The sequence below is a fragment of the Arvicola amphibius genome, chromosome 2, assembly GCF_903992535.2.
Source record: "Arvicola amphibius chromosome 2, mArvAmp1.2, whole genome shotgun sequence".
In the NCBI taxonomy this organism is placed as follows: domain Eukaryota; kingdom Metazoa; phylum Chordata; class Mammalia; order Rodentia; family Cricetidae; genus Arvicola; species Arvicola amphibius.
In genome coordinates this window covers 21,580,074-21,600,458 of record NC_052048.2, presented here as the reverse complement: position 1 = coordinate 21,600,458, position 20,385 = coordinate 21,580,074, and the positions used below count along the sequence as shown (strand labels likewise).

Genomic DNA, 20,385 nt, shown 5'->3' with positions numbered 1-20,385 from the left:
CCCTTATTTAACAATATATGGAGGGGAGAAAAAGGATAAAGCCCCCGTGAGAAGTGACTTTCCAAGTGCCGCAGCGGGAGAATGTTAGTTGAGTTTTTGACCAGTTGACCCAGGGTGACACACACTTTTTGTATTCTTTGATGCACAGATGGAGAGAAACAGTAACCTTAAGGTCTGCTGTGACAGTGGAGGAGTGTTGGGTGGTTGCCTGGTCCCTTCTTAACATCTTGGCCGAAAGGCCACACGTGTTCATGCTCTGAACCCCCCTTCTGTGACAGCCCCTGGGAAAATCAGGCTAACAAAACGGAACAGAAGACCAGACCTCAGAATCACAAACCAAACAATGTCTGCCTCAAATATAAGGCAATTAATTTGGACTGGAGGCTGGTCTCTAGCAAAGGGCATACAGGTCAGGGCCTCTGTTTAGCGTCTTCCCAGTTAAGGGCACCATTAGCAGCCTGGTGGCAGCTCCCTATTCCACTGCCTGGCTAATCAAGGCTTAATAATAATTTCTAAGGTGTGAGAATCACGTTCAACCTCCGTCACCATCCACCACGGAGGCCTGTGTGCCCTTCCTGGTCAGCAGTTGTGACCCCTATCCCCAAGAAGGAAGATCAAAGCAAGGCCAGACTTCTCCAAAACCTTTGGAACAAATGGGAGAAGCAAGTGTTAAGCCTGTGGGTTTTTTCTTTTGGGGGGGACCATGACCATGAAGAAAGAATTCAATAAGAGAAGGACCCAGTGGCACACCTTGGGAATTCACAAGGGGACAAAACCAAGGGCTTTGGAAAATGCCCACAATTAGAATAGTCTCTATTTTATTTCTCACTCTGAAGGGGAGCCAGCAAGCACACTCATGCCCTTTTGCCCAACTAACAGCTTGCAAAGCCTGGCTTGTTTTATTTTTGTCCACAGTTTTACACTGTCTAATGACCTTCCTTTTTCTATTTTCCTTGCACATCTCCTAACGTTTATATGCAGCTGTACCATTTTGGATTATTTTGTCGTCTTGTAATATGGCCTCTATATGGTCCTAGATGAGACTCCCTTCTGCCTCTGGGTCCTTGTAGTTCCACTCTGGGGGCTTAATGCAAGGCTCCAGCCAGGATGAACTCAGAGATACTTCAAGAAGGAAACTACTGAAGGAAGGAGGGTTTAGTTTTGGCTCACAGTTGGAGGACATGGTTCATTTACAGGAAGTCGAGATAGCAGGCCCGTGGGGCAGCCGGGTATACTGCATCTGCAGTAGGAACCAGAGAGAGGAACACGGGTTTGTAGTTGCTTTTCCCTTTTTATTCATTCCTGGATCCTGGACCATGGGATGGTGCTGCCCACATTTAGGACGGGTCTTCCCACGTCAGTTAATATAATATAGTAACTTGCTCATAGACATGCCCAGAGATTGATTATCTCCTACGTCAAGTTGACAGTCAGTATTAAACATTACCCATGTATGCATGTATGTAATATATGTATCACCTCTATCTATCTATCTACCTACCTATGTTCTATCTGAGTTGTCTATCTGCATACTTATTTATCTGTTATAACCCATATTGATCAGAATAGAGTATCTATTTATCTATATCTGAGTTGTCTATCTGCATACTTACTTATCTATTATAACCCATAATGATCAGAATATAGCAGCAAATGAATAAGAAGTCTAGCACAGGGAACAGGAAGGTCACCCAAGGAATATTCCATACATGCGTGTTTATCAGACGAGACTAAATGCACACATTATCTGTCTCCCATAGCTTCATCATTGACTTGGCTGGATTCAGAATCAGCATGGAACTATGTACCTCTGGGTGTGTCTAAGAGAATGTTTCTAGAATAATTTAATTGAAGAGAAAAGACCCATCTGAATGTGGGCAGTCCTATCCCATGTGCTGGGTTCCCTAACGAATGGAAGGGAGAAAGAACACCAGCATTCATCTCCCTTTGCTTCCCGACTGCAGGTGCAAAGGGCCTCATTCTGCTTCCATGCCTTCCCTGCCCCGATGAAGGTCATCAACTGTGAGTTGTAAACTCACCTTCAGTGGCCTGTGTTAGGAATTTCAGTCACAGCCGTGAGGAAAGTAGCCAGACCCATAGCCAATTCACCAGAGACACTGCCTTCCTGTCTCTAGCCAACACCGGGAACATCACAACATCTATGTTCGGTTGCACAAGCTATAAGATGTTCGACAGGGCATGTGTTGGCTGCCTGGGGGCTACAGACTCTCAGAGAGCAGGAAGCCGGCTCACAGGACCGTGTAAGTATACAAAGCTCTATTTCCCTTCTCCACAAAAAGGCCATTGAGGGGTAGAAGCTAGCATCCCCAAAGCTCAGAACACTTAGGCTGCAGATCCCTTGCCCAATCTGGACCCCCACAGCACCAGGGCAGCATTGGCTCAAGGTGGCTTTGAGGTTGAATCTGGAGTTGTGTTTCCAGGCCATAAATATGATGGAAAGTTTGTTCGAGTAGCTGTGACAGGACCCTGGCTCATAAATTTTACAGTGATTAATCATAGCTAAATGCACCACAGGGAGCCATAGGTTCTAACTTGGGGAGTTTTACCCTCTGGCTTCAGTTGGAAAATTAGACAACTAGAATTCAGTTGTTGTTGCTTGTAATGGGATTTTCTTTCTTTTTTTTATTTGAGGCGTTATTACGAAATAAATTAGACGAGCCTAACCTGATTTGGGATTTCAATGTATCCATCAAAATCACATGGCCCCATGAGGCCTGCAGCTCATGGTATGTCATTTAGTTTTTATTTTAATTATCCATTTGTTTTTATTTTTATTTACTTCCTGTTTTGTTTTTTAGCTAGCACCTCATACTGTAGCCCAGGCTGACCTAGAACGGACTATGTATCCTGGACTAACTTCAAACTTAGAGGGAACCTCCTGCTTCAGTGCTAGATCACAGGCAGGAGCCATCTGCTCGTCTAAGCACTAATTCTGTCCCACGGAAAAGTGAGCAGTAAGGCCACATTCCCCAGGTCAGGAAATGCATTATGAATCCCGAAGCCCCCAGTTCTATCACTGCAACCCACCAGACCCCCTCTCTCCATATGCTTTGCTTAGTCTCCTGTTTGGGTGACACCCACAATCATCACTATGCTTCTTAGGCATTGGCCCGTGACCCCCTCTCCAAGTTGCCGATTTTAGCTTCCCGTTTCCAATACCTGGCAGAGCACGTGATTCTCCACAGACTTTCTAAACTTCTCACATGGATGGATAGATGAATAAACAATTCAAAACAAACAAAACAAGGGCATTGGTTTAAAAGACCAAAGAGCTGCAAACCAGTCCTAATTATACTAATAAAAAATGATCAACATTTGAAAAGCAGCTTGAAGAGCAATTTCATGTGAATTAACTTAACAATACACCCAGAGAGAATGTTGCTGCTATCATCTGCTTATAAAGAGAACGGGCATCTAGAAGAGTCTAATCCGGGCCCACTGAGTCACTTGAACACAACTCACACAGCCTCACTGAGGCTCCTGGCCCTACTTTATGAATGCATAATCACTGCTGACCTTGCAGCACCTGGGACAGTGTGGGCAGTGGGCAAATACTTGCGAGAGGGAAAAGGAAGAAGTTGAAGGATGGAAGGATTGTCCTGTCCTTCTGAACTCTGCTCACGTGAGCAAATGAGGGAAGAGCAGAATAAATGTGGGCAGTGAGGCTTGGTCTGAACTACCAAGCTTCCTGCACATCAGCCCATACCTTGCCTCTGTACCCCATGTTCTCTAGAGCCCAGGCACTCCATAAATCTCTCTCTCACACACAGAATCAGAGCCTGTGCACCACAGGGCACCGGAGTCTTTCTCTGCATATCTCGTAGCCCTGCAACACCAGATTCCAGTAGCATAGGTGGGCCCTGGGTGTCATGCAGGCTCAGTGTACTGCATACAACAAAATGGTACCCTCTCCTGGTCCAAATCCCTATTCACCCGAGATCCAGGAGCTTTAGAGTCTACCCCTCTCCTAGGGAATGCTTCCTATATAAGCCAGTTCTAGATTTCTGAAGGACTGGGGGGGACCAGTCTGCTAAACTGGGGCTCCGAAGACCTGTTGGCTTTCACCAGCGGACTTTCTAACTGGGGACAGCACCCGCCATAATGCTCTCTCCACCAAATCCATCTGAGGATTTCTACCCAACCCAAGCCATCTCTGAACACTGAGAGGCACTGGCAGGATCTAGTCTGCTTAATTCCCACCACACTGGCCACTTGCAGGCCTGGCCCACATAGTTATTAAGAACGAAATTGTACCCAGCAGAATGGCTTCCACTGGGCTCCGATGTTCACCCCCCAGCTCTCTCTCATTCTTACCCTGTAACCGGAACAGAAGCCAGCAAGGGACCGAGGACAAAATGTCGCACACCCCAGGGGATTTGCACAGATAACCCTCTACCACTGTAGCTTTTGCATCCACGGATTGAACCACCAGGGAGTCGAGAAGATTTGAAAGGGAAGTTGTGTCTGTACTGAGCACAGATAAGTGTTGTCTTTATTCCCCAGGCTGCATCGCATAACAACTATTTACATAGTGTTTCCATGGTGTTAGATGTTCTGAGGGACGTGGAAAGGGTTTAAAGTAGTAAAGGATATGCACAGGTACCATTCAAAGTCTACATACAAATACGATGGCATTTTATTAAAGGGACTTGAGTGTGCTTGGTTCTTGGTATCTTCAGGGGTCCCGAAACCAACCCTCCATGGACACTGAGTGACAACTGTACATTAGTCCCACTGTGTCCTGTCCCTGCTGGTCCTGTCCCCTCAGCATGGCTGACCTTTGCCCTAACTCTCTCAAGTCTCTACCCCAAAGCTCTCTCTTCAGAAAGTGTTCCTTTACAACCAGTGCTTATGGAGGATTAACTATCAGATCTAGAAAGGAAACCAGGAGCAGAGGGAAAGAGTGGGAGAGCAAGAGAAAGGAGGGAGGGAAGGAGTCCTGATCTATAGCACCAGCTGATGACAAGGGTGTAACACTCCCTCAGCCCCTCCCCCACCCCGCTCGTCCATCCCGTAGCCAATTGGGAGCAGGAGACCACTCCAAGCAGGGTGAAGACTCGTGCAAGACCGCCTCTCTAAAGTAGGCATGTGAGCTGCTCGCACACACCTCCATGACTGTCCCTGCTAATGTACAGCCCCCAGCCTCCTCACCTGTTCTCCCTAAGCACAGTCACGACTTCTAATTACAGTAGTCTTTGTTCCCCGCTTTTGTGGCCATTAGACTCTGTGAGGCTAGGAGCTTCGTGACAGCAATGATTTTTGTTTTCCTAGCCACACGGTTAACTCCTTTAATACCTAGCACAGGGCCTGGCATATGGGACAATAACACTTGAAGAGCTCGATCAATGAAATTACTAATGGAGCATTTCACTGCAGTTAGGAAAAAGAGAGGCAATTGCCAGGAGCTACCGGTACAGGTTCGTTCAAAACAGTCTTATGTGATTAATCTCATTTCTTCTTCTGACAGCATTTATTTGTCAACTTAATAAATGAAATAATAATAACAATGGCTAACAGGTATTGGTTGCTGCCTGCCCGCCAGTGCTGTTCTGTTTCATACAGTGATGCGCTAGAGACAGATGCTTGACTGGATCTCCAAGGGATGAAATGTGGTCCTTGGGATTTGACTGTGGGGGCGGGGGGGGGAGGGGTGAAAGGGCATGAAGACCAACTTCAAGCCACCGAAGTGACGACATCCTTTCTTCAGATCTCTTGAATGTGTCACATGGGTTTGCAGGGTCACATACAGAGCTGCTACAGCTTTGTGGCAGTCATCATCCGGTCCCCACAGAGGCACCATGAGATCTGACTCTCTGGACACTGCCGTATTTGTCGAGTACCTGATCTATGGGAGGTCATGGGCTTGACATTTGACCTGCCTCGTTGCTATTCTCCTACAGTCCTTCAAGCCCTACCTTGATACTCCTCCTTGGGAGAGCAGTTTGCTCTTCAGTATGAAATGGCGCAGCAGAGTCCTCCTGACTTAGATTAGGGGCCCTTGTGCCCCGCCCCTGTGTTTTATCGGCTGTCCTGCGATCTCTTCCACTTGTGACATGCATTCATGCATTCTTAGGGACAGACACAAGGTGAAGGAAACGGAGAGGTTCATCTTCTCCCTTCAGGTATCTGGAGAGTCAATGGACTATATATTTTTTAAAAGTTGTTTGTTTACAGAATTACAGAACTTCAATCTCTGCACTGATGCCAATCTTCACAAACCAGGGGACTTCCTGAAGCATTTCTTCAGGTCCCCCAACTCCATCCCACGGCCATGTTCTGTCAGGGAGGAAATAATTGCTGGTGTTTAAGTCGGAGAAAAAGTAACTGAAGCATGTGTGGATCGAGGCACGTGAAGGTGGCCCATCTGTGCAGGTGGCTTCCTGGAAGTGTGTGTCTCCATGGGAATAAGCCCACCCCAGGAGCGGCACGGAGGTGGAGAGGGAACCGCGCCGATGCTGGATGCCAGGTATTTTGTGTGCGTGTTGTTATTTATGGCCCACCGCCCACACTCCCGACACTCATACAACTGGTGGTGGCAGCGTTTCTAACTCATCACCATGGAAGCACTCGTGCAAGTCAAGCTGTCCTCTGTCGAGGACACATGCCAAGGCTGAGTAAGCTGGTGCAGGGGACTTGGTCTGCTGCAATCTCACCAGCCCCGCCTACCTAGTCTACCTTCTAGGGAGGAAGAAATGAAGGCCGCTGGGCCTGGGGGTCCCTTGTTGATCTAGTGTACAAGGGGGTGCATGCCTGAGGCATAGGGATATCTGTTACGGGCGGGGGGGGGGGATGGTGAGAGCGGTCTAGTCTTCATAGGCCTTTGCTTCAGTTAATCATGAGAAAAAACAGAACCAAGCATAAGCCATAAAAATCCAGAGCATGAAATGGATGAGCTGGGGCTGAACAAACTAGATGTCCATACTGCCAGGGAAAGGTGACATAGATGTCACAGGTCGACGTGGGATGGGGAAGCCTGCGTCAGGAGACAGTGGCCCAGCCTGGCCATCTGGTACCAAGTTGAAAATGAAGGGCATTCCTCAGAGGACTGTTCTGGGTGGGATAGGGTGCCCCACGGTTGAAGAGGGCCCTTTAAGATGGACGAGGTGAGATGCCACTGGGAAGCTGTCCAGCACAGGGTGACAGAGTGAGGAATCATGTATATGGTGCAGGAGGTGGGGACGCTGGGAGATGGGCTACGTGTAGGAGGACTGATCCAGTCAGCCGATATGTAAGATCAGGGGTCTAGCTTTCCGAGGATGGAGGTCTAGATAGAGATAGGGAGAAAAGGAGAGCAGACTCGTGGGGCTGAGTTAGAAGTGGAGGAGTCACATGAGCTCAGTCTCAACAGCGTGAGGATAGAGACAGGAACGACTGTTGTGCGCAAGTGTGGGCACACACACACGTTCATCACACACATGCATACACACACATATATTCACACCCATACACACATAACACATGCATATACACAATACACACGCACATGTAACAACGTAACATACACCACACATACATATATCATACACCTGCTTGCGTGTGCACACGTACACATATGTACACACACATATGTCACATGCATGCTCAGTCCCCAGCTCTCTGCCGAGATACCCTAAAGCTAAGGAGCATGTCCAGTTGCTTCTTTATTCCTAGTTACTGTCACCCATTCAAGGACACTGGGGAAGGAACTGATTGAAAATAGAGGCAGATGCAGTGCAACGTGTGCCTGAAATGGCTGGAACTGGGAGATCAGGAATCTAGAAAAAAGGAGAAAGTACCCAGGAGCCAGATTCAAGATGCTCTCAGAGACCCTATCAGGGATGATCAGAATATCAGGGTAAGTAGTGACAGCCTGGTGGCATCTACTAAGTATAGCATGGGTGCACCATAAAGTGTTAAATTAGTAAGTAAAAGGAAGAATAATTATAAAGAGAAATGATAAGAAGATGATAGATGAGGGACAGACAAACAGATAGATGACAGCCCGTAGACAGAATAGTAAATACGAATAGAAATAACAGAAGATAGATATAGATGGCAGATGAAAGATGCATGGTAGAGATAGACATACAGAGATGATGCACATGTGATAGTTAGAGATGATAGGTAGGTAGACACACACACACACACACAGAGAGAGAGAGAGAGAGAGAGAGAGAGAGAGAGAGAGAGAGAGAGAGAGAGCGATGAAAACAAATGGGGAATGGAATGTTTACCAAAAAAGTACCTCCTCTAGAACTAACTTACTCCAAATATGTTGTGACAATAGCAAGATGAGAAATTAAATTCAGTCAGCAGCAAAAGAAGTGGGCAAGTACAGGGGGAAAGGCAGACCCCAGAGGCTAGGAGCTACTGTCAAGGAAGCCCACATCAGTGGAAGGTCCCTGGGGTCGAGGAATGGAACCCAGCGTCCCTAACAGCGGATCTGATTCCGCATCGTCTACACTCACTCAAGTTCCCACTTCCAGGATTGTGGGTGCTGCGGAGCTCTGCATCCGCTCACAAACGCGAGTTGGAAGTGCAGGGACAAGGGCTCAGGCTAGGGTTCTGGCTCCTCTCAGCCCCCACCTCTCTTTGCCTTCGTTTCCACATCTGTTAACTGGGAAGAATCACTTGCCTGTTTCAGAGGGAGGGGGAAGGGAAGGGGGAAGCCTGGTGCCAGGCTGTGTCACCATCACACAGAGAGGGTGGCCTGGTTTCCCTTCTCCACTGAGTAGAAGACGCTTGTCCTCCTCTGCCCTGGTCAATCACTTTTGAGAAGAGACTGGTCCCCATGCCTTCTGAGGGAGCTAAGAGATGCTAGAGACCAAGCCAGAGGTCAGAGGCCAGAGGTCAGGATGTCTGAGCAACATTTGCCTGCTCAGTCTGAAGGCGTTGCTCAGGGTCATGACAGCTACCGCCCATACAGTGCCCTGTCCTTGCCTCTGCTGCCAGCACCTTCCCCTCCCTTCACTCTGCTTCACTCTTTACCCATCTTGAAAGTGGCCAGGGTCTCCCCAGATGCCCATGTATCAAAGGCTTGGTCTCCATGGTGGCACTAATGTAAAGTGGTAGGCCCTTTAAGGGGAGCCAAGTCGGACATCCTTAGGTCATTGGAGGGCTGAGATTTGCAAAACAGGTGTCATAAAAAGAGCAAGCCTGGCCCCACGCATCCTTCCCCTCTGCTTCCTCGTTCTTAATTTTAACCTCTAAAACAGAGCTGGTCTCCGGCACTTCAGGATGGGAACAAAAGCTGACAAAAATAGATTGCATCATCAATTTGTTGTCTTTGTTTTCTGGACCCCCCTCCCTCTGCCTATCTTCTCATCAAAGCCAGGCAGCCTCCAGCTCCACACACGTAGAAGCCAGTGAGCACGGAAAGAGAAAACCCACAAAACAATGAGAGTTGGGCCCTCTGCACAGCAGGGTCCACAGCTCTCTAAGAGAGAAGCACATTTCCCAGCAATCCTTGCCACCCTAGCAAGCCCTGCAAAGAGCACCCAGCCTTCCTCCTCTCTCTTCCCCTCCCCATCTACCTTCTCCTGCCTAAGACTGCATTTGCATCATAAAGCAAATGGGAACAAGCAACTAGAGGCCTCAGGCCACCAGCCACCTCCTAGATGTCCCCATTAGTTACTATGTCTAGACTGTCCCTACTCCATGATAAAGGTCACTCGCTCCCCTATGATCTATACCTAGCCCTTCAAGATCCACACCACACATACCTCTTCCTATATTTCTCTTGAATCACATAAATTTTCCCAGCTTTTCCTTTCCTTGACCCTTATAGCCTCAGTAGCAACTGCTCCATTTTCCCTGGTCCCCATTACTGAAAGAAAAGATATTTGTGGTCCCCACATCACATCCTCCCCTAATCCTACTCTAACTGGCCTCTGACCCCTGCTACAGAGTCTCATTGGTAACAACAATCCCTACCAAGTGGCCAAATCCCACTGCGGCTACCCTGGCACTATCCTGACTCACCTCAGCATTCCCTGGGCTGCTCTTGAATATTCACTAACCTCCAAGGTAGTATCTGATCCCCTGCATAATGTCCAAATGATGAGTGGTCCTATCTTCAGCCCTATCTCTGTCTTGTTTCTCCTAAGTAGCTTTGAGTGACATCACCATGTCGATGATCCCAATGGAAGTCTCCTGTGTCTGCCCTGAAGCCTAGACACATAAATCCAAGTCTCCCTCAACATATCCACCTGGGTACCCAAAGCAGAGCACCTCAAGCCCTTCACAGGCAGAGGCAGCTCTGGTTTCTCCCGCCGTCCCTGTGAGCCCTGCAGACAGACACCTGCAGTCGGTTACTCTCCACCCGTCCTCCCCAGGCCATGAGCAGCATCAGGTCCTCTGGCTCTGAGGATACAACACAGCTCATTTCTCTCTACCTCCACTGTCACACATCTCTCTCGGGAGCCTCTGGACCGTGTGCTTGTGTTAAACGTGTCTGCAATCCTTCCAGATATGCCCGCCACCCTCAAGGCTCCCCCTCCAAATGATCTCCTGGCCTGAAGAAAGAAACCCAGCCTTGTCTGAGAGTGAGCTGTGTGCGATCACCTTCTTACCCCCCCCCCCCCATCTCAGACTTCCCCTCTCTGTGTTGTGGCCATGGGCCTTTTTGTGCCTGAGTGAGCATGCCTAGTTCAATCCTGCCCAAAGCTCTCCTCCTCTGAACTTTAGGTACTTTGGTTGAGTGTGGCCTCAAAAGTTCATGTGCAGGATCTTTGAACCCTGAGTGTGGTGGTGTTGGGAGATGGGACCCAGGAGAATGCCAGGTGATGGGAACAGAGTACCAGCAAATGGATTAGTGTTATTCTTAGGGGAAGGATCAGTCATGCTGAGAGGGTTGTTTGTTTGTTTGTTTTTGTTTTTGTTTTTTGCCTCCTTGCCCTCCCACACTTCCACTGTGAGTAGAGGCCGTACAAGGCTCTTTCCAGATACGTCCAGCCAGTCTGGGGCTTCTAAGCATTCAGAATGATGAGGCAAAAATCTTTCCTTTATAAATTTTCCAATCTCAGGTATTTTATTATAGCCACGGAAAACAGACTCTAGGTCAGCCTGCTTGCTTCACATTTTTCAGACTGGACCTTGGATGTGCTGCCTGAAGGGGTCTAACCTCACATGAGGGGAAGGTCCCCAGCTACCCTGCCACCCAATGATCAGAAGAGTAGTGACACCAAGAGCTCTACACCGACTGGTCGTGCTTTCTTTAGTATCTGTATTCCCTGCTCTGTCCCCAGAGTCAGGCTCATGGCCACACACACAGAAGTCTGTGGAATGATTTATGCTACTGTCTCTCATGGAGTCTGCAGCAAGTGGGTCAAGCCGCAGACAGCACAGGTGGCAGGCTAAGGCCACACTGAAATAGGTCTTTGGCCTACTTTGAAGTAGGGCATAGTAGGAAGTGGAAGGGCTCCATGGCATCTGCTCTCTCGAGTCAGACCCATGGGGTCAGCAGGCTCCCTATGAAGAAGCAGAGGAATACAGGGGTACAACAGGAAATGCATCCAGGGCTCTATCCTTTGTCTTAACAGATGGAAAGATTAGGCCAGCCAATTCTGCATTGCTGGTCCACCCTGCTCCCAGGCCTGCCAGTGAACCCAGTCTACTTCACTCAGGGATACCCATCCCTCCAGGTGCCATACTTCCCACCCTTTGGAACTGAGCATGGGAATCTTGCCTTTTGGACTTGACCTCCCCTCCCCCCGTACCTTGCCACTGTACCCAGCTACTTTAGCTTCACCACTCCTGCCAGCCCTGCCTCCATTCCAACCCATTCCTTATAATGCGGCTTCTGGTCTACCTGCCACTCTCCCAACACCACCTCCACCCAGGACCAGATATGATCCTAGAATGCCAAGTGCTCAGTAGCCCAACGCTGAGCATTGGGTCTGGCAGCTCCATAGCTGGTCCTGCTGATGGGCAAAAATTATGAGGAGGTGGCCTGGTCAGGGACCCTTGCAGGTCTGAGCATATGAAGACGGGCCACTGAGAGGGGGCTAGGAATGTCACAGATCATAGGAAGAGAAGGGAACACATCACTCCTTGCAGTCAGAGTCCAGCCTGATCAAGGCCTCATTCCCCAGACCATCCTGATGAGCACACACTCCATCAACACCAGGGCTTGTGGTAGACAGGAGACCAAAGAGGACGGAGTGGGTATGGAAAACAGAGAAGAAGAACATTAGCTGCCACCTTACAGACTAGACAGCCTCCAGCTGAGCCCAGCAGAGGGCATGATGATCAGATCTCAGTCACAGACAGGGATGATTGACAGCTAGGGTGGGGCAGATGTCCCCTGACTAACAAGAGAGGGGAACATCACACTACAGGGCCATAGCTCTGTGATTGGCTGTTTCAGCAGGATCTGTACCTCTCCCAAACTACACGTCCTGTGCTCTCCCCTCTTGTGTCCGCCTGCGTTACCAGAACCAGAAAATGCAAGCCCCCATCCCACCATCACCACGGGGAAAGACTCTGAAGTAGGCCTTACCATTATCCAGGTGGTTGGCCTTAATGATCTTCTCTGAGTAGTCAGAAATACTGGAACATTCGATCTAGAAAGTACACAGAACAAAAGAGATAGGGATTTAAAAAGCACAGCCACCTGCTAAATTCTGGACCTTCAAAATCCCTGAAGGCCCATGTGTTGGAGGCTGGGAACAGTCCCAGCACAGGGTACTGTGAGGAAGCAAAGGGGTCAAGTAAGAGGAAGTTAGGTCATTGGAGACACGCCTTTGAGAGGGGTATGGAGACCTCAGTTCCTCCTCTTCTTCCTCTCTTTGCTATCTGGCCTCCATGAGGGAAGTGGCTTTGTTTTTCCAAATTCACATACAATGGCAACTGCCTCACTGCAAGCCAGGAGCAACACGGCCAACAACTGATGTAGGAGGGTCATCTGTCTATGTGTTACTTTCATTGGTTAATAAAGAGACCGCCTTGGCCTTTTAATAGGGCAGAAAATTAGGTGGGTGGAGTAGACAGAACAGAATGCTGGGAAGAAGGCAATGAGTCAGACGCTATGACTCTCCGAGATGGACGCAGGTTAGAATCAACACTTCGTGGTGCTACACAGATTATTAGAAATGGGTTAATCAAAATGTGAGAGTTAGCCAATAAGAGGCTATAACTAACAGGCCAGGCAGTGTTTAAATAAATATAGTTTCCGTGTTATTATTTCCGGGGCTAAGCTAGCCGTGCGGGAACCGAGCGGGACAAAATGCAGACCTGCTCGCCTCTTCACTACAGACAACCATGCACCAAGACCTCTGAAGCTGAGTCAAAATTAACCTCTCTAGAACCAGAACCAACTGAACAGATGGAAACACTGAGGTTCCGAGAGTTTCGTAGTCTTAGCCACAGCCATACATTAAATTCGTGATAGCTAGAGAACTAGGATCTGATCCTCTCATTGGGTGGCTAAGCGGCATTTTACTAAATTGACCACTTTGCCTAGAGATCAAACCTCCACTGTGGAGACCCTGTTTCCATGCTGGAGCTTAAAGAGTAGCTGGCTAATCTCACCATCCTGCAGGAGGGGGAAGGGGAAAAGGCAGAACGGACTAAGCTCTTCTTGGGGGGAAAGAAGGCAGAGCTAGGCTAGAGTCACCATGAGTGTCCCTCTGAATCTCATCACTAAGTCCTGCAGGGTAAAGCTGGCACATTCTTGAACAGGAAGTTCAGGACAGCTCTCAGGACTGGTCTTAAGAGTCCCTTCTACTGAGGTACACATACAGCCAACTCTGAACCCTTGAGCTGATTTGCATAAATGTTTTCTGAAGGCCCTCGTGTTGACGGCTCAGTCATCAGCCCGCTGGTGTTAGTAGCCTGGTGAAACCTTTAAGAGAGGGAGCTTGGTGGGAGAAAGTTAGGTCATTGGATGCATGTCCTTGAATGTGATATTAGGATTATAAGCCCTTCACTTCCTTCCTTCCTTTCCTTACCAGGAAGTGAGGCCTTCACTTACCTCATGCTCTTACGGCAATGAGATAGCTCATCACAGGCCCAAGCCAAGGAGCCAAGTGACCATGAAGTGGAACCTTTGAAACTGTGAGCCAAACGGAACCTTTCATCTTTTGAAATTGATTGTCTCAGGCATTTTCTTACAGTAACTAAAGCTGGCTGACAACGGCCTTCTGTGGATTCTTCCTTTGATGGAATTTGTTTGCTTGTGTGTGGAAGCCTTTTCAGGATCCCCAAATCTCTAAGAAAGGGCAAAATTATTTGAGAAATAAATTGACCATCAGCTTAGAGCAGGGCTTCGTGGGAATGGTTGGAGACCCAGACCCATCCCAGGGTCTAGAAGTTTAGAATGTGCTGTGGGTGCTGGGAGCTGAGGGGCATTTCTGGAGACCTCTCTGCCACTTTACCTGGCTCTCTGACATGGAGGACTTTAGAAATCATTGCAGGGGGTCCCTGAGGGGTTTCTGGTGGCCTTAACCACTGTCCACCTTTGGGGGCGAGAAAGGTTGCAATCCCTTTCAAGGGTGACCTGAGTCCAAGTACGTCAAACACAGGGGTCACCTACCGTGGGGAGCCCACCGGCCAGGCTGTACACCTTGGCTCCTCGTCTCTTTTTCCTGCTCTTCCCTGTGCTTCTTGCTCATCACTTGCTTCTGTCTTCTTCGCCTTCCACTCTATTTCCTTTCTTCTAGCTTTCCTGCAAGTCTTACTAGCTTCTGCTTCTTGCCTCCTATCACCTCCTGCTGCACTCCTGTCTCACTTCCTATCCTTAATCTCCCTACCTCCCAGCAGAGTGGACAGGGGTAGAAGAGGAAGCCTGAAGCAGGAACAACTGAAATGAGCTCATGGGAAAGAAGCTGGCTAAAACCTGGCAGGGCCAGAGACACTTACAATAGGCAGACAATGCCAAGTTACCACTGAGAGGCACCAAGCAGGAGCCCTGGCAGCAACTTAGCTGTATCCCCTGATGACTCAAGAGCCAGAGACTGCTGTCCCCTGCTCGGCCTGATCATGGCTGGCACTAATCTAGGCCTCTGCCCTTGAAGGGACAGTGTAGTATCACCAGACGGCCTCAAGACCACTGAGATCTGTGACATCAGGATTCTGTGCTGATGAGGTTGGAGAGAAGGAAGCCTGAAGCAAGGAAGGCTGTCGCAGCGATGGTGATGGTGCTGCTCTTGATGGCGATGTGATGCTGATGGTAGTGGTGCTGATGGTGATAGCAGTGAGGGTGTTAGAACTGCATGGTGATTCATCGCCTCTGATCCTCTAGCAAGAGAGATGGGCTGGGGCTGGGGAGGTGGCTTGGTGGGACAGTAGTTGCCTAACATGCTCAAGGCTCCGGGTTCCATCCCCAGCACAGCACAAAAACCAAAAAAGAGATAGTGGACCAGGGTGGGTCTTTGTAGGAAGGTCCAGAGGAAGTCAGAGGCAAAGACCACTCTGCAGAAGTCAACACAAGGGAGGGTAGCATGCTTACCCCAAACACCTTCTTGGCCCCTGCTTTGGCAGCAAACATGGAGAGGATTCCTGTGCCACTCCCGACATCCAGCACCACTTTGTCCTTGAACACATGCTTATTATGGTACATGGAGTTCCGGTACGTGAGTGTCCTTACCTCATCCTTCAGCATTTCCTGCAGTGGAAGGAAAAGAAAGCTGCAGTCAGGAGACTCGGGCATCAGGGAGCACACCTGAGTCACGGGAGCACACGTGGGACACAGGAAATCGAATCATCCCTGTAACACCTTCTGGAACCCCTATAACCTCACTGGTAGTTAATGGGGATTCTGTAGGACGTGCAGGTCACATGCCTCATTCCAAACTAAGCCCGCTTTAAAGGTCCACTTGAAAGAGAGCGGAGAGGTATAAGAAAAGAAGGTTGTGTCCAGACCTGCTCCAGTTTGCCTAAAACCAAAAGGAAAGATCAGAACAGCACCCACAGCACCACAGCACAACCCAAGAAGGAATCATCAGACTGTCGTCCTCCCTAAGCCTGCATCAGCTCCGCCAGCTCTCACCGCCTCTCATCTTAGAAACTTTGTATCTTTTGTGTTTTCACTTGTGGCCATTTTAGTTCTAGGAATCCACACTGGTTTTAATTGTATGTCCTATATGACTCCAGATAAAGATCACCTTTTCAGGGTGCGGGCTCTCTCTCTCTCTCTCTCTCTCTCTCTCTCTCTCTCTCTCTCTCTCTCTCTCTCTCTCTCTCTCTCTCTCTCTCTCTCTCTCTCTCTCTCCTCTGTCTAGGTTAGTGTTATTAATTTAACTGGTCTGAAACCTAACTTTTGATCTACACACAGCAAACTTACAGCCACATTATGCTGAATGGGGAAACTGAAAACTTGTTCTCTAAAACTCGAGAATAAGACAAGAGTGATCACTTCCTTCACACCTACTCAGAATGATGCTTAAATTCTTAACTAGAGTGGAAATAAGAGAGGAGAAATTTAAAAGACAGAGATGAGAAAGCAAGCTGACTTCCATTTGCAGAAGTCACGGTCCTGTTATTGAAAGACACTAAAGACTCTGAAAAACATATCTCTGACAAACACTTTCAGAGTATAAAATCATCATGCAAAAATCTGTAGCTTTTCTAGACACCAATAATAAATATGAAATGCAGAAATTGATCTCATTCACAATAGCCTTACAGAATTCCATGTGTAGGAAGGAACGTGGCACTAGGAGAAAAGACATCTGCAATGAGAACTACCAAACCCTGGGAAGAAACCCAGGAAAACACCAGAAAATGAGAATTTTCTCATGGGAGAACTACTATGGAAATGGCCACATTAAAGTAACCAGCAAATTTCACACAAGCCCCACTGAAATTCCAATGACATTCCAAGAACAAGGAAAACCAAACCTAACATCCTGATGGCAGCACAGAAGAACATAATGCAAGGTAATCTTGAGTGGAAAGGGCTTTGTTGAAGGGGTCATATGCCTATCTCAAGTTACTACAGAAGAGCCTGGGCAAAACCAGCATGGGCTGGTACAAAAGCCAACACCCAGACAAAGGAATAGAATAGAGAACCCAGAAATCCATGAAGAGCAACAAAGTGAGGAATGGTATCTGTTGGAGAGAAGATAGCTTCTCAGCAAACAGTGCTAGGAATACTGGCTATCTGCATGCAGATGAAGGTAACTGATTCCTACCTCTCACCCTGTACAAAATCTAACTAAACAGGCTCCATGATCTTCATGGGCAAGACCTGAGCTTAGAAAAGGACACTTGATGAATAGACATTGACAAGGACTTTCTGAACAGGGGCTCAGTAACTCAGGAACAGTAATAAAACGTTGACAAATGGAATTGCATGAAATGAGAAGGCTTCTCCCAGCCAAGGAAGCAGTAGAGTAGAAGGAAACTTTTGCCAGCTATACATCTGGCAGGAAATTAATATTCAGAATCTATAAATAACTACAGAAACCAAGAGAACAAATAATCCAATCAATAAATGGTCAAATGAGCTGAACAGATACTTCTCAAAGAAGAAAGACAAAATGTCCAATGAATTCAAGGCCAAAAAAAAATGAACGTTCTTAGTCATCAGGGAAGTGCAAAATTATGTTCAGATTCTCTCACCCCAGTCAGCAAAGCTACTGTCAAGAAAACAAACAAACAACAACAAACACACTGGCAAAGGTGAAGAGAACCCATTGGCGGGAGCTGAAGGCAGTGTGGTCAACAGTCACTGGTATGGAGGGTCCTCCAAACCCTGCAAGTAAAACTGCCATGCGATCCGGCCACCCCACTCCTGAGCGTGTACCTACACAATGGGGCCGTACGGACTCACGCACAAATGAGAAGAAAGTGCACCGCATGAGTGAAACTGGAAAAACCCCCAAGATCATCACGCTAAGCGCAATAAGCAGATTCAGAAAGTTACCGGTATGTTCTTTCATGTGTAGGATCCTGTTGTTTATAAAAATGTAGAAGGAAAAAAGGGGTGGTTTGGGATCGAGGGGGGCACTAAAAGAGGTGATCAGGGTAAATGAGATTAAAATGAGCAGTATTCAGTATGAAACTGTCACGGTGAAATCAGTTACCTTATACAGTTAATGTGTGCCACTAAATTCAAAACTTTCGGCTCTGATGGTTTTCTTTACCATTTGATTTCTCTTTAGTTGACCTGTTCCATCTGTATCATTTCCTTCCTTTGACTTGAGCTTTGTGTGTCCTTAACTCTCTAGTTTTGTAAGGTGAAAGTTTTGCTTTTGGGTTTTGGTGTTCGTGTTTTTACTTTTGTCCCTAATAGAAGCATTTGAAGTGATAAATCTCCTTCTAAATTAGTGCTTCTCAACCTTCCTGACTCTGTGACCCTTTAATACCGTTCCTGCTGTTGTAGTGACCCTTGCTACTTCATAACTGTAATTTCAGTACTGTTATGAATTGTAATGTAAATAGCTGATATGCAGGACAGTTGATATGTGACCCTCAAAGGGGTCACGACCCACAGGTTGAGAACCACTGTAAATATACCTTAAATAGCATTCTACAAATTTTGATGTGTTGGGCTCTTAGAGCTGCGTAGTCTGGAATGCTTTCTAATTCCACTCATGTTTTCTTCTCATGCACATGGGTTATAAGGAAGAGTAATTTCGAACCATTTGAAGATGTTCTGGTTTTTAATTTTGATTGTTCCAGTGCTAGCATTAAATCTAGGGTCTCACACAGGTTAGATCGTTACTCTAACACTGGCTTTTTCTAGTCCCTTTCCTCCCCACCCTTTATCCTGATGCAAGATCTCACCAGCTTGTGTAGGTTGCCCTGGGACTCACTGTAGCCCCGGCTGGTCTTGAACTTTTGATCCTCCTGCCTGAGCCTCCTGAGTAACCATGATGTTAGGCAGAAGCCTCCAGGCCTGGGTCTCATTCACTTCAGTGAGCACACTGTGTGGTCTCAGTCTTCTGCTGTTCAGTGAGGTTTGCTGAGTGACGGTGCCTGCCGTTTGGACCTGAGGGTCTCCAAACCCTCCAGTGTTGAAGGTGGGTCCCAGGCCTGTGGTACTAGGGGAGGCAGTGGAACCTTTAATAGGTGGAGCCTAGTATAAGGAATGTGGATCATCAAAGGTGTCCCTGAAAGGGACAATTGGAGACTTCTATCCCTTCCTAGTTCTTCACTTCCAGACCGCTCTGAGGCCACCATGATTACTGCCTCCCGGGGAGGCCCAAATTCTTTTTTTTTTTTTTTTGGTTTTTCGAGACAGGGTTTCTCTGCGGCTTTGGAGCCTGTCCTGGATCTAGCTCTTGTAGACCAGGCTGGTCTCGAACTCACAGAGATCCGCCTGCCTCTGCCTCCCGAGTGCTGGGATTAAAGGCGTGCGCCACCACCGCCCGGCGAGGCCCAAATTCTTAGACCACAAATCTGTGATCAGAACCTCTAAATCTGAGCTCCAATCAAGCTGTCCTCTTGTAAACTGATTATCTCGGGCATTTTGTCACAGGAATGGAAAGCTAATGAACCCTGCACAGCATCCACCTCAATGACTGTTTCCACATGCGCTTGAAAAAGCTTGCATCACTGAAGCTTGGGGATGCAATACTCTGTGAGACATGAGGCCAGATTGTTTGTGGAACGCCAACTTCCTACATTCTCACTGGTCTTTTAAATATATTGGTGTTCTCCGTTACCAAAGAGAAAAGCCTACGATCAGCCATTTGTCCTTGTGTCTATTTAGTCCTGCTGGTCTCCATCCATACTTTCAGAGCTCTGCGCACGGGCACCATGGTGATGCCGCCCCTTAACCAGGCAGCACGGCAGCACCTAGAATCCTTTCTCTTGTGCTTCTAGTTACAATGGATCAAAGAGAAGATTCTCTTGAGACCTGGAAGGTGAAAAGGAATGGAGAACTACTCTGAAGGCCAGCTTCCACCTCCCCTGCTGCCCCAGGGCTGGCGGCTTCAATGTTAAAAAGGTGCGAGTGGGGGAGAGGGGGGCGGAGCTTGGACTGAGTTCCTGTCTGGCTTTTACTTTCTCTTCAGGATATCCCTAGATCCCAGTGCCACAAGCATGCAAGGCCCTGTCCCCAGAACAGGCGAGGGCATGCCACACGCACATGCTCGATAAATTAGAAGACAAAATTACGGAGCACGTGACCATTGCACACAGAGGCTGGAGCTTCAACCACTGCACCCGCACCCCACCTCCACGGTGGCTAAGCTCTCTGACACAGCCTGTCATCGAGTGTCTGGTGCCTCCGCATCCTCATCTGAGGAATAATGCCACAGTAGCACCTACTTCTAGGGCTGGTGTGATTGTTAAGCAAATGAAGAAAATTGTACAAGTGTCAGCGCTAGGCTAATGGGGAAAGTCGGCTCCCCCAGCAAGGTACCTAGCAGACCTTGTAGAAGGATGCTCAGTACACATGTGCTGGCCAGCTGACAGGCCACACAGGCAGGCACCCTC

General features: G+C 48.1%; 1 protein-coding gene across 1 annotated transcript in view; it reads right to left on the bottom strand.

Moving 5' to 3' along the window:
• Prmt8 (protein arginine methyltransferase 8) overlaps positions 1-20,385 on the bottom strand; it is an 84,345-nt gene that overhangs the window by 24,139 nt on the left and 39,821 nt on the right. The window contains exons 3-4 of the mRNA XM_038320364.1: positions 15,449-15,604; positions 12,500-12,563 (exon numbers count right to left, since the gene is read on the bottom strand). Of these exons, the coding sequence (XP_038176292.1) occupies positions 12,500-12,563; positions 15,449-15,604 (220 nt within the window). The remainder of the gene's footprint in view (positions 1-12,499; positions 12,564-15,448; positions 15,605-20,385) is intronic.